At 35.4% G+C, this 15,357-nt stretch overlaps 1 protein-coding gene across 1 annotated transcript in view; it reads right to left on the bottom strand.

The window, feature by feature from the left end:
* Nucleotides 1-15,357, bottom strand: part of NEK7 (NIMA related kinase 7) — a 207,989-nt gene that overhangs the window by 107,237 nt on the left and 85,395 nt on the right. The window contains exon 3 of the mRNA XM_044673749.1: nt 8,988-9,128. Coding sequence (XP_044529684.1) covers nt 8,988-9,128 — 141 coding nt within the window. The remainder of the gene's footprint in view (nt 1-8,987; nt 9,129-15,357) is intronic.

The raw sequence follows: 15,357 nt of genomic DNA, 5'->3' as shown, positions 1-15,357 counted from the left end.
AGACAATATAAAATACTTAGGAATCTATCTACCAAAACAAACACAGCAATTATATGAAAACAACTACAAAACACTTTCCAAACAAATAAAACTGGATCTAAACAATTGGAAAGCAATTGATTGCTCGTGGGTAGGATGAGCTAACATAATAAAAATGATAATTCTACCCAAATTAATTTACCTATTTAGCACCATATCTATCAAAGTACCAAAAAACTTCTTTACTGAATTAGAAAAAACTATAACAAATTTCATTTGGAATAACAAAAGATCAAGAATTTCAAGGGAAATAATGAAAAAAAATGTGAAAGAAGGGGGCCTAGCAGTACCAGATATTAAACTATACTATAAAGCAGCAGCCACCAAAACAATATGGTACTGGCTAAGAGACAGAAGGGAGGATCAGTAGAATAGACTTGGGGTCAATAATGTCAGCAAGACAGTGTATGATAAACCCAAAGAGCTCAACTTTTGGGACATGAATCCACTATTTGACAAAAACTGCTGGGAAATTTGGAAAACAATATGGGAGAGATTAGGTCTAGATCAATATCTCACAGCCTACACCAAGATAAATTCAGAATGGGTGAATGACTTGAATATAAAGAAGGAAACTATAAACAAGTTAAGTGAACACAGAATAGTATACTTGTCAGATCTCTGGGAAAGGAAAGATTTTAAAACCTATAGAGCTAAAAAAAATTACAAAATATTAAATAAATAATTTCGATTACGTTAAATTAAAAAGGTTTTGTACAAACAAAAACAATGCAACTAAAATTAGAAGGGAAACAACAAACTGGGGAAAATCTTTATAATAAAAAACTCTGATAAAGGTCTAATTACTCAAATATACAAGGAGTTAAATCAATTGTACAAAAAATCAAGCCATTCTCCAATCAATAAATGGGCAAGGGACATGAATAGGCAATTTTCAGATAAAGAAATCAAAACTATCAATAAGCACATGAGAAAGTGTTCTAAATCTCCAATAATAGAGAAATGCAAATCAAAACAACTCTGAGGTATCACCTCACACCTAGCAGATTCGCTAAAATGATAGCAGGGGAGCAGGGGAGAGTAATGAATGTTGGAGGGGATGTGGCAAAATTGGGACATTAATACACTGTTAGTGGAGTTGTGAATTGATCCAACCATTCTCAATGGCAATTTGGAACTATGCCCAAAGGGCTTTAAAAGACTGTCTGCCCTTTGATCCAGCCATACCACTGCTAGGTTTGTACCCCAAAGAGATCAAAGAGGAAAAGACATGTGTGAAAATATTTATAGCTGTGTTCTTTGTGATGGCAAAAAACTGGAAAACAAGGGGATGCCTGTCAATTGGGGAATAGCTGAACAAATTGTGGTATCCGTTGGTGATGGAAAAATATTGTGCTCAAAGTAATAATAAACTGGAGGAATTCCGTAAGAACTGGAATGACTTCCAGGAATTGATACAAAGTAAAAGGAGCAGAACCAGGAGAACATTATACACAGAGACTGATACACTGTGGTAAAATAGAATATAATGGACTTCTTTACTAGCAGCAATGCAATGACCCAGGACAATTCTGAGGAATTTATCGAAAAGAATGCTGCCCACATTCAAAGGAAGAACTACAGGAGTGGAAACACTGAAGAAAAACAAATTCTTGAACACATGGGTTGATGAGGACACAATTTGGGATGTAGACTCTTAATGACTACCCTAGAGTAATTATCAATAATATGGAAATAGGCCTTGATTGATGACACATGAAGAAACCAGTGGGAATGTGTGTCAGCTATGAGGGGGTGGGGAGGTGAGGGGAGAGAAAGCAAGAATATGAATCATGTAACCACGGAAAAAATTTTTTAAATAAAATTAAAAAAAAAACAATATGATACTGGCTAAGAGATAGAAGGGTGGATCAAAATGGAAGAGACTTGGGGTAAATGACAGTAGCAAGATAGTGTTTGATAAATCCAAAGATCCCAGTTTTTGACAAAACCTGCTGGGAAAACAGGAAAACAGTATGGGAAAAATTAGGTTTAGATCAACATCTCACACCCTATACCAAGAATTCAAAACGGGTAAATGACTTAAATATAAAGATGGAAATAAGAAAATTAGGGGAACATAGAACAATATACTGTCAGCTCTATGGGAAGGGGAAGAATTTAAGACCAAGCAAGAGATAGGGAACATTACAAGGTATAAAATGAATAAGTTTGATTATATTAAATTAAAAAGGTTTTGTACAAACAAAACTGGGTAAAAAAATTCATAACAAAATTCTCTGACAAAGGTCTAATTCCTCAAATATATAAGGAAGTAAGTCAAATTTACAAGAAATCAAGCCATTCTCCAATTGACAAATGGTCAAGGGATATAAAAAGGCAGTTTACAAATGAAGAAATCAGAACTATCAATAATCACATGAAAAAGTATCAAAACAACTCAGAGATACCACCTCACATCTAGCAGATTGGCCAAAATGACAGTAAGGGAAAATAATAAATATTGGAGGGGATGTGGCAAAACTGGGACAGTAATGCACTGCTGGTAGAGTTGTGAATTGATCCAAGTATTCTGGAAGACAATTTGGAATTATGCCCAAAGGGCTTTAAAAGAATACATGCCCTTTGAATCACCAATACCATTCCTAGGTTTGTACCCCAAAGAAAATTTTTTTTAAGTTCATACAAAAATATTTATGGTCTCACTTTTTGTGGTGGCAAAAAATTGGAAAATGAGAGGTTATTCCTCAATTGGGGAATGGATGAAGAAATTGTGGCATATGATGGTGATGGAATACTATTGTGCTATAAGTAATGATGAACTGCTTGATTTCTATAAAAACTGCAAAGACCTCCACGAACTAATGTGGAATGGAATGAACAGAACCAGGAGAATATTATATACAGTATCTGAAACAATGTGGGATTACGTAATAGACTTTGTTACTAACAGCAATGCAATGATCCAGGACAACCCTGAGGGGCTTATGAGAAAGAATGCTATCTACTTGAAAGAACTGTGGGAGTAGAAATGCATAAAACATGATTTATCACTTGTTCATATGGGTATATGATTTGGGGTTTTGGTTTTAAAAGATTACTCTATTAAAAAATTGAATAATATGGAAATAGGAATTGAGCGATAATACATGTATAACCCAGTGGAATTGCTTGTCAGCTCCAGAAGCAGGGAGGGAAGAGGGGAAGGAGAGAATATGAATCATTTAACCATGGAAAAATACTTTTAAATTAATTAGTTAATTAATTTAAAAAATAAAAAGAGATTAAGTGACTTGTCCAAAGCCACACAGATACTAAGTAAGCAGAGGTAAAATTCTAACATATTATTCCAAATCCAGCACTTTTTCCATTAGATATGTCTCATAAATTGAGTTTTAAAGGTTTATTTATGATACCTATTTTGAGATTCTTTCTTTTCTCTAAAAGGAGCAGTCTTCTGATGCCTAAATACCACTTTCATCATGTAGTTATTCCCCACAATTTCCTCCTTTGCTAACAACCTCTCATAGCTGACTACTCATCTTTCAGTCTAGTTTAAGTCTCGTTTTCTACCTAAAGCTGTCCCTAAGTATTCAAAATCACAATAATCTTTCTCTTTGAACACCATGCAATTTAGCCATATCACAAAAAAAAATAAGAAAAATAAAGTAAAAAAATATATACTTCAACTTGCATTCAGATTTTTCTAGTGGTGGAGAGCATTATTCATGTCCTTAGGAACTGTCTTAGATCACTGTATTGATCAAAGTATCTAAGTCTTTCATTGTTGATCACTGTACAATATAGCTATTAGTGTGCAAAATGATCTCCTGGTTCTCACTTCATTTTGCTTCAGTTCATAAAGGTATTGCCTTTTTTTCCCCTAAAACTAACTCCCTTGATAATTTCTTATAACTCAATAGTATTCCATCACAATCATATGTCCCACAACTTGTTCAGGCATTCCCAAGTTGATGGACATCTTTTCAGTTTTCTGTTCTTTGCCACACAAAAAGAGCTGCTATAAATATTTTTGTACAAATAAGTCCTTTTCTTTTTCCTTTGATCTCTTTGACTCTTTGATTTTGAATTCGAATATTTGCAGAAAGGGAATATGGACATGAAACACTGCATACAATGTTAGTGATGTACTGTCTAGTTTTGATGAAATACTTTTCCCCTCTTTAAAATTCTTTATTACAAGGTATATAGTCTGATAGATAAGAAAGTGAGGAGTACATTCAAAAATGAAAGAAATATAAAAACAAAAGCTGTGTAATCCTGGGAAAGTCTCTCTGTGCTCCATTTTTTCTCATCTGTAAAATGAAAGGGTTAGACTCGATATCTTCTAAAGTGACTTTCAGCTATGAATCTATGATCCTTGTCTATTTTCTAAAGAACTTTAGCCAATATAAAATAGTTGCCATCATAAAGATCAATAAGCCCAGAAATTAAACCCCTACTCAGAAAATATTTAGTATCTAATATCCTAAGGAGAGAGACGTTACAGGCAAGGGCTTGCAAGTACTACATGCTAATTCACAAAATACAATGAAAGAAAATAATGGAGGTGGATAAGAAGCCTTGCAAAGTAATCAAAGCAAGCAAGGAAAAGACTTGGATTTCAATCCAGTTAAGCCATATTCTCCCCAGAGAATTTGTACATGAAACTGGAAGAGAGACAGACAGTCAGCCAGCAAGTATTCTTTATAAGGTACTCACAATATGCTAAGTACTGGGCATACAAAAAAAGGCAACCAACATATAAAAATAAAATGTTTGGAAGAGATTTGTCAAAATTTCAAACTGATGTTTTTATTATCCTAATATTAAAATTATTACACTGAGACTTAAAGACCTTCTTACTCCATGTGTTATGTGAAATTATTAGGAAGATAAAGAAAAGTAGATGGGTCTAAGGATATAGAAAGGAAATCTGTGTTGCAGCTGAAACAATATAGAAGGCATATATCTCATGAACTATTCTTGTATTTCAAAGGGAGAATAAATTCCAAAAGAAAATATTTTAGAGCTGATTATCCCAAGAAAACATTAATATGATGTATTTGCTTTTATTAAATAATAATTATTAATTAATGCCATTAATTAATATTATCATGAGTGAAAACTAAAATTCATATAAAGCATTAAGTTTTGCTAAGTATATTCTAAATACTATCTCATTTTATTCTCACAATATTAGGAGGTAGATACTATTATTATTCCCATTTTACAGTTACTAAGGCAGACAGTTAAGTGATTTTTCCCAGGATCACACAGATAATACATTTCTAGTAGCAGAATTTGAATTCAGGTCTTCTTGGTTTCAGGTCTATCTAGCATTCTGCTAGACACTACCTAGCTCTCTTGATAGAAAAAAAATACCAGGATTTCACAATTTTCTGCATTTGATGACAGGTTTAAATGCATGAGTATAACTAAATGATGACAGATTTAAATACAAATGAGCATGTTAGGGAAAAATATACTGTATATGGATTTATTGTATCCACTGACTCAGAATAATAATATACAGCCAGAGTTAAAGATTCTCAGTTGTATACAGTCCTTTTAAGTGTTCTGCTAAGTATACAGAAATGCTCCTTTCTTTAGTGTTGAAGTTTAGAATTTATTTTTTTAAAAGGCAGTTGGAGTTCTGTTTTAGAATTGCTGAGTTTGAAATACTTATGGGTCATCCAAATCAAGATATCCTAAAGGCAGCTGAAGATGAGGTAGTAGAATCCAGGAGAGAGATTAGGCCTTAAAATTCATATACATATATATGTGTATCTAGAAATAGATATGGTCCACATATATATGTGTACTTGCTTACACATATATATGAAGACAGAAATTAATAGAACACACAAGAGGTAATAAAATTACCAAGTGATATAGTAGAAAAGAAGAAAAGGGCAAAAGATTAGGATTGGGAACATCCAAGATTATGTTGGAATGACTTGGATGAAGATCCATTAAAGAACACTGAGAAGGAGCTATAGACAGGTAAGAGAACCTGAATAGAGCAATGTCATAAAAACATAGAGAAAAGATAAAATCCAATCAATCAACAATGTTCAATACAACAAAAAGGTCAAGAAGGATAAGGATTAAGCAAAAGTCACTAAATGTGGGATGAGATTCAGTGTATAATTCTCATAGCAGTATTTGGCTTGTAACCCCAATGTTTAAGACCCCTTAGTATTACTATTCCTTAGAATAAATTTCCCTCCCATAATATTTTTAGTTTTCCTGACTTATTTTCAAAAATCTTGAGAAAGTTTTATCTGTAGCCTAGGAAGATTGAGATAACTTGAAGGAGTAAAGAACAAGAATTTTCAAAAGTATCTCTACTGTCCCAAGCTAAAAATCCCACGAGAATGATGTGTTTTTTGATCATGGGGTGTCTCTAGGGGTATGTATGTTGAAAATCAGGCGCTCAAGATTTGAAACACCATAGCCCTCCCAACCACTGTGGGACTGGACAGAGGGAAGGAGGAAAATCTTGTGTCAGGATTATTATAAAAATCTGTGACTATATGTAGAAGGAGAGAGAATATTTTTGCTCTTAGAAAGCAGTTTGTGTGTGTAGAATCCCTTTTCCTTCCCTTCCCCTATCCCTTCCCACTATCTGTTGTTTTCTCCAAATAAAGTTGCTTTTTCTCTGTCAGCATCTTATCAAATCTCCTGTCTGCTCCTTAGAGTGATTTCTGGGGGTACAAGCCCTAACCCCAAATTCCACTCCACACACCAATAACTTCCAGGGAGCAGTTTCAAATGAATGATGAAATGAGAAGCTAGACTGTAGTGGTTAGGATAAAGTAAGAGTATAGGAAAGTAAGATGCCTGACATACAAAGTTTTCTCAAGACATTTAGCAGAGGAGGAAGAAAAAATATAAAATGACAGGATCAAGTGAGGATTTTTTAAAAAAGATGATGAAGAGGGCCATGGGGTATATATGTAGGCAGCAGAGAAGGAGCCAATAAACAGTTGAGAATGAAGTTGGAAGTCAGGATAATAGTGGGGGCAATCTGCTGCAAAAGATAGGAGAGGCAGGGATAGAAGGTGCATATAAAGGGGTTTGCCTTATCAAGAGAAAGGACCATCTCTTCATATGAAATGGGGTAAAGGAGAGAGTGACACAAGATGTCTTAGTGATAATAAAAAAGAAGCTGGAGAAGCTGTTGGTGAATGGCCTCAATTTTTTAAGACAAAAAAATGGGGTGAAGATCTCAGCTGGGAGGGTGCAGGAATGCCATAGAAGGCTTGATGCAGGATGAAAAGGTTTGAAATAGCTACTTTTTTTAAAGTTAGATAGCAAATCAATTATAGAGATATAAAAAGATTATATAATATAAATCTGTAGGAGAATACTCTTATTCATGGATGACATAACTGAAATAGCAAGAAGCCCTAGAATACTTCATTGAAAATCACAAAGAGATTAATCTAATCATCTATACCTGGTAAACAAATTCAATTCTTAAAAAATGGTTATTATACTTAGATTAGCCCATAGCATTCAGTTGGTTGAGAAAACTAGGCTCTGTGTATATGTGTGTTATGCACTGTGTGTTATGTGAGTATATATGTATGTGTGTTGTACTGCACAGAACAAATGAATTAGGTCCAAAAACTGAGGAAATCACACTGAAGAAACTGTGAGGTGATTTCAATGATCCCAAAGAGCTTGCTGAAACAAAAGTCCATATTCTTTTTTAATTTTATTTTTTTTCCATTTTTTTAAACCCTTAACTTCTGTGTATTGGCTCCTAGGTGGAAGAGTGGTAAGGGTGGGCAATGGGGGTCAAGTGACTTGCCCAGGCTCACACAGCTGGGAAGTGTCTGAGGCCGGCTTTGAACCTAGGACCTCCCGTCTCTAAGCCTGACTCTCAATCCACTGAGCTACCCAGCTGCCCCTAAAAGTCCATATTCTTAACATAATATTTTCCTAGTGTCATTATGTGGCTGCAAATCATGGCACAAGAGGTTCTCAGAAGAGTAGGGAAATGAAGTATCTACTATGTTCTCAGCCAGCCCTGCTTTATAAATATCTCATTTAAAATAAGAATAGGTGAAATGATAACTCAAAGGCAATGGAAAGATACATAATAAGTTCAAGCAGGTACTACATATCGCCAATTAAAATTTGAAAGGAAAAATTATGTAAATGACATGAGGATACATATGACTAAAAAAGGGAATGGGACAATTACATAATGAGAATGACAAATAAAAGACAGCCAACATAGTACTTTAATGGCTTGAGAGACAAGAAGAATAAGAAGTTGGCTTCCAGCCTCTCAATAAACCCTTAATGGAAGATTTATTTAAGGACAAACATACACAGGAACTATAAAGGATGAGAAGGCATGGAGAAACTACAATTTATATGAATGGTAATACTATTCATTCCAAAGAAAGAGGGATTCTATTATCAATTAAATCCTAAAAGGATACTTTCTGAGAAAATAAGATTCCTGAGCATTCCAAAAATGCTAGCCTATAATTGTCTTTAAGTTCTAATTTTTATTCTGAACTTACCAAACATCAAAAGAATGGGTATTTATACAAACATAGTAAAACAGAAAAAAGAGGATTGGCATGGAACTGAAGGCCTATAATAGATAGCTGGCTTTTCTTTTTAAGTACATATTAAATTCAACCTGGGGAAGGATAGAGGGTCTAGTCTGGAGTCAGGAAGATTCCTATTCCCGAGTTCAAATCTCGTCTCAGATACTAACTAGCTGTATGTTCTGGGATAAGTTATTGTTTGCCTCAGTTCCTCATCAGTAAAATGAACTGGAGAAGGAAATGGCAAACTACTGTATCTTTGCCAAGAAAATCCCAAAGCAGGTCACAGAAGAATAGGACTCTACTGAAACAACTGAACAACAAAAAAAAGTTCAATCCAGACCTTTTAAAGTTTATACTTTTATTCTTATTTGCATATAACTTTATATTAATATATTAAAAAGTTCTTACCTGCACCTTTTTTAAAGCCACTGGCACTGCATCCAAGAGACAAGCTGCTCTGTAAACTTCACTGAATTGTCCACGGCCAATCTTCTTTTCTATTCGAAAATTGGCCAATGTATTATAGCCCATGTCAGGTCGTAAGGCCTTCTGTAATTAAAAAAAAAAAAAGGGTGAAAAAGGTTTTAAGTTCTACAATAAATAAAAGGGAAACAATGATATAGCCTCGTATAATATAATCAAAGTGATGTATCCTGATTCATAGAATATAACACAATTCTGTCCCATTTAGCAGTGCTCTCTCTTTTTTAATTTTAACAAATTATAAATTAATTAATCCAATATCCCACCAAATGTAGGAATTCCTTCTAGGAGATCCTTAATGACTTATCATCAAGCCCCTACATGAACATCTCTGGTGATGAGGAATTGACAGCTTTACTAGAAAGACCTTATTTCACCTTTGGACCCTTAACCACAGATACACAAAAGGCCTTATCTGTAATCTCACTAATTCATGAGTTTCCTCCAAATATGCAAATCTTTTCCCATCCTGTACAACTCTTGTCTATGTTCTCCAAAGTCTGACCTAGTTAACTAACTCAAGATTTTTCAGGTTTTCTTTGCTCTCCTCCAACATTGCTAGGGCACAAGTAGAACATTCTGGTTTACCCACCTGTTACCATTTGCTTTTGTTACATAACCAACCCATCTTCTTTTCCTGAAAAAAAATTCCTTGATAATTTACTTTACTCCTATTCTTCTTTGAAGTTCCTTTTGGTTATATGTTACAGCCTGCTTATAACCACACCACAAACCACTCCATTGCCCTCTGTGTGATGGTTTTGGTTTGTTTCCATATAGCAACACCAATAAATGTTACTATTGGAAAAATGGGTCTTGGTTTTCTAGAGATGACTGGCTTCAGAAAAAGTGATTTGTTATTTCTCAAAATTAACCCATTCTATTTTCATTTTCAATTCTTGACTTAGTTAATTGTCCATATGCTCTTTCTACTCCAAATATGTGTATTATTAGTCAGTCTCTACAAGATATATATCCAAATGCATGTTGAAATCTGGGCCAGGGTCATTAATCATCAAACTCTTTAAGAGACTATAGATCTCTTTAATAATAATAAAGCTAACATTTATATAAAACCTACTATATTCCAGGTACCATGCTAAGTGCTTTATAAATATTATATTATTTGATCCTCACAACTCCTCTGGATGGCAGGGGCTATTATTTTCCCCCATTTTGCAGAAGATGAAACTGAACACCATCAGAGGTTAAGTGATTTGCCTTAGCTAACACATATAGAAAAGTGTCTGATGCTGGATTTGAACTCAGGTCTTCCTGACTCCAAGAATGGCTCAGCTCTATCTACTTTACCCCTCACTTGCCTCAAAGAGGTTCTACAGTGTGTTGGAGCTTGATGTAATCTGCCATTTCATTATATCAAGTCCTAAATAACCTGTCATATCACTTAAGATCTCTGGGAGAAGTATCAACAATCTCAAGTATTGCAGGTAATATCACTCTGATGGAAGAAAATAAAGACTTTAGAAGTTTTTTGATGAGGGTGAAAGAGATGGATGTGAAAGCTGGTTAGAAGCTTAACATAAAAAAAAAAAAAAACTAAACTAAAAACTAAACTCTTGACAGCTGGTCCTGGCAAACGGAGAAGAAATGGAAGCAGTGCCAGATTATATATTCTTGGGCTCAAAAATCACTCCACCATAGTAACAGCAATAGTAGCAACAAACAGAAATTAAATTAAAAGAGGCTTGTTCCTTAGAAGGAAAGCTATGGCAAATCTGGGCAGTATACTTACTATCAGAGACATCAGCTTGCTGACAAAGGTCTTTATGATCAAATCTATGGTTTTTTCAGTAGCAATGTATAGCTGTGAAAGTTGGACTATAAATGAAAACTGAGAACCGTAGAATCAATGCTTTCAAATTAAGGTGATGGAGAAGACTTTTGAAAGTCCCTTGGACAATAAGGAGATCAAATCAGTCAATGCTTAAAGAAATAAATTCAGACTATTCACAGGAAGATCAAATACTAAAGTCAAAGCTTAAATGCTTTGGCCACATAATAAGAAGACAGGACTCATTGAAAAAGACCCTGATGTTGATAAAGATTGATGGCAAAAGGAAAAAAGAATGACAGAGGATGAAATGGACAGAAAGTGTCATGGAAACAATAAACATAATCTTGGGCAAACTTTGTGATATGATGTTGGATAGAAGGGCCTGGAGTGCTGTGGTCTAAGGTCCAAATCACAAAGAATCAGACACAAATGAATGACTGAACAACAACAAAGCCAAATCTAAAAACAGAAGCATCTGGAGAACGTTATCATCCACAGAGAATCCTTTCTAGACCTAGACTTTGCATTATACCGCTCTAACTTTAGAATGGTGAGTATCTTTAGTGAGTAGGTATCTCCCTATTTTATACCTTACCTTGAAACTCTTGATTATAGAAAGGAGAATCTATGTTATAAAAGAGCCTGTAAAGGAGGCATCTTTTCCAATTTGAATATTTTTCCTAATCAATAAAAAAATCATAAAAGGATCTTATTTTTTCTACCTATTTCAGTTAATTGTGAGAAATTAAAGATGTGGTCCATTATTGAACAATCTTTGCAAAAGCCTGCTTCTACCTTCCAAAACTTTTACATACAGTACTTTGTCCCATTTACTGGTTTTTCCTATTTTTGTTCCCTCTAGTTACATTTATATCTCCTCTATAAGCACCTTAGGAATTGTGATGTCAAGGTCCAAGTGTTGTGGTTTTACTATCCTTGAAGGAGAAAAGTTTATTAAGTCGTTTTTGTAATTTTTCCTCTGTTTGTAGTCCTCTTTCCAATTTTACTTTTGAAGGTCCTTCAGATGAATAACTTCAATAATCATTTATTAAGTGTCTACTATAGGTCAGGCATTGTGGTAAGCACTGGAAACTAACAAAAAAGGTCAAAAGACAGTGCTGGTCTTCAAAGATCTTACAATACAATAAAGGAAAACAATGTGTAAACAAATATATACAAAGAAAGATATATACAGGATAAAAGGAGAATGACTAATGGAAGGAAGACACTGGAATTAAGAGGAATTAGTTAGGAAAGGCTTCCTGTAAGAGATAAGACTTTTGTTAGAACTTAAAGAAAGCCAAAGTCAGAGTGGAGAACAGAGAGTATTCTAAGCATTAGGGACACCCAGAGAAAATACTTGGAGTCAAGAGATTAAGTGTCTTGTTCATGGAACAGCCTCAGGAGGTCAGTGTCACTGAACCAGAGTAATTGCTAAGGAGAAAGGTTTAAGATTGGAAAGGTAGGAAGGGATTAGGTTATAAAGGGCTTTGAATGCCAAATAAAGTATTTTGAATTTGCTTCTGGAGGAAACAGGAAGCCACTGGAGTTTATTTAATAGGGTGGTGACATGATTAGACTTGCATTTTGGGAAAATCACTTCAGTGGCTGAATAGGAAAGGGATTGGAGTTAGCAAGAAGTTTGAGGCAGACAGACCTACCAGGAGGTTATTGCAGTGGTGGTAGTGTCAGAAAACAGAAGGGAGCATATTTTGGAAATGTTACAAAAGTGAAATCAGGTGGCCTCAGCAACAGATATGGACAACAGGAGAGAGCTAGTAAGAACTCCAGGATAACTCCTAGGTTGCAAGCCTGAAAGATTGGGAGGATAATGTTCTCTCTAAAGAAAGAGGAAAAGAGAGATTAGGGGAAGGGGGAGTTGGAGGAAAAGATGAATCCTGTTTTAGATATATTGAGTTTAAGATGTCTACTGGATATTTGGTTCAAGAAGTTAAAAAGGCAACTGGAGATGTGAGACTGGAGGTGAGCAGAGACTAAGGCAAGAAAGGTAGATTTGAGAACCATCAGCACAGACATGGTAATTAAATTCATGGGTGCTGTTGAGATCACCAAGTGAAATAGTACACAGAGAGAGAAGAGAAGTACCAGTTAGAGGGGAGTATAATTTTTTTGAGGGGTGGCATGGGGGGCAGTGGAACAAGCAAAAGAGATAGAAAAGGAAAGGTCAAATAAAAGGAAAACCAGGAGAGAGTAGTGTCCCAAAACCCTAGATAAGAATTTCAAGGAGAGTGTAATCAACAGTGTCAAAGATTGCAGAAAAGTTAAGAATGAGAATTGAGGGGAGAAAAAAGCCTTTGGATCTGGCAACTCTTAGTAACCCTGGAGAGAGCAATTTCAGTAAAATAATAAAGTTGAAAGACAGATTGTAAAGGGTTAAGAAAAAAAAAGTATTAGAGGAGGAAATGCCATTAAAAGTGGCCTTTTCAACAAATTTAACCACAAAGTGCCCAGGAAAAATGGGATAACAGTAGAGGTGGAACGATCAAGCGAGATTGGTTGTTTTTTCCAAGATAGGGAAGAAATGGCCATGTTTGTTGGCAGTAGAAAATGAGCCAAAAGAGAAGAGACTGAAAATAAGTGATAGACTAGGGATGAAAAGGGAGGCATTCTGTTGGAGACCAGATGTGTTGGTAGATAAGTTAACCTTGGTAAGGAGTAAGGCCACTTGGCCCAGGGAGACAACAGATAGGAGATAGTGGCAGAAGGCACTGGAGTGATAATTGATGAAAAGAAAAGGAGTTCACAGAAAATGGCCTCATTTTTTCCCTATAAACTATGAGGCAAGATTCTCAGCTGAGAGCAGGGAGAGGAAGTGATGAAAAGAGCCACTGTGGAAAATGGAATACTGAATTGATAAAAGATACTGTAGGATTGCCTAGCAGGGTTCAGTTGAGGTTATAACACAAATTTATGGGGTACCCAGTCAGAATGGTTGTATGATTTTCTTCACCTTCACTTGGTTGGGCATTTTGGGCAATATAAGGGGGTAGACATTCAAGAGAAGAGGGCATGTAGAGCTGAATCTGTTGTATCTTTTTCTTCTTTATACTTGCTCTACTCTCTCTGCCTCATGAAATGATACTGCTTATAATAATCATAATTCATCCTTCTCAGAATGTAAGCTTAACCTCTGTTAGTCTCAGTCTCCTCAATTGTAAAACAGGAATAATAGCATCTATCTCTCAGGGTAGAAGATAAGAGATGTTGTTCTTGTTCATCCATTGTTTTTTATTTTATTTTATTTTTTTATTTTAAACCCTTAACTTCTGTGTATTGACTTATAGGTGGAAGAGTGGTAAGGGTAGGCAATGGGGGTCAAGTGACTTGCCCAGGGTCACACAGCTGGGAAGTGTCTGAGGCCGGATTTGAACCTAGGACCTCCTGTCTCTAGGTCTGGCTCTCAATCCACTGAGCTACCCAGCTGCCTCCCATCCATTGTTTTTAAAGAAGACCAATGATATCATGGAGTGATGTCTTAACTCACATGTAAACTGAATTTAAGTGAAACAGTTGAACAAAGAAACAAATAGGTGGCAAGGTGGATAGAGTATCATCTTCCTGAGTTCAAATTTGGCCTCAGACATTTACTATATGAGTGACGCTGGGCAAGTCATTTGATCTTATTTGCTTCAGTTTCCTCATTAAAAATTGAGTTGGAAAGGAAAAAGGCAAACTACTCCAGTTTATTTGTCAAGAAAACTCCAAATGAGGACATGAAAAGTCAGAAAGAACTAAAAAGTGACTGAACAAGAGTCATACAAAGTTGTCAACCTCACTCTCTTTCAGATTTCAAAGTCTAGTAGCAAAACAAAAGGATGACTGGTGATGATCTAAGGTAGGGGACCTTGGAGTCTTCTTTGTCTGGCCAATCTCTAAGCATGCCACAGTACTTACTTCAGCCACCTTTGTGGCCACTGGAAAAAATTGTTCTCATCCGCCCATCTGACAGAGGAAATCTTCACATGCATTGAGCAGACATCTCCATAACTCATTGACTGGTTTAAAGCCTACTGATTATTCTCAACCTGGATTAAACTATTTGCCGAGACAGTTTTAAAGAGGTATGGCCACTGGATGTACTACGGCTTCTTGGAGACACAAGTGAAAAGATGACAACAAATATAGGTGAGCAGCCCTAATAAGGGCTTAGCAAGCCTGCTAGTCCTCCCTGCACACCCCATAATACTTGTAAAGTTATTTCCAAACCTTAAAGCACTATATAAATGTATCGAAAGAATAAGAATAGAAGTAGTGATGATGGTTTCACTCGTTTTATTTATGTACCCTGTACCTATCAATTCCTAGCCCATAGTAGTAGACACCTAAGCCTTTAATTTGCTGACTTGACTGAAAGATTTAAAGAAAAGCTTATAGTTTAACATCCAGTATTACCTTTGAAAACTATTTCTGTCCATTTGGAAAGTTAAATGAGATGTTTTCTGACTAAAGTGCTCTTTGAGCTTTTTTGGTGTCCTTGAT

This window comes from Gracilinanus agilis, chromosome 4 (assembly GCF_016433145.1).
Source record: "Gracilinanus agilis isolate LMUSP501 chromosome 4, AgileGrace, whole genome shotgun sequence".
NCBI classification, from domain to species: Eukaryota; Metazoa; Chordata; class Mammalia; order Didelphimorphia; family Didelphidae; genus Gracilinanus; species Gracilinanus agilis.
Note: the sequence above shows the minus strand (reverse complement) of the source record. Positions and strands in the feature narration are given on the sequence as shown.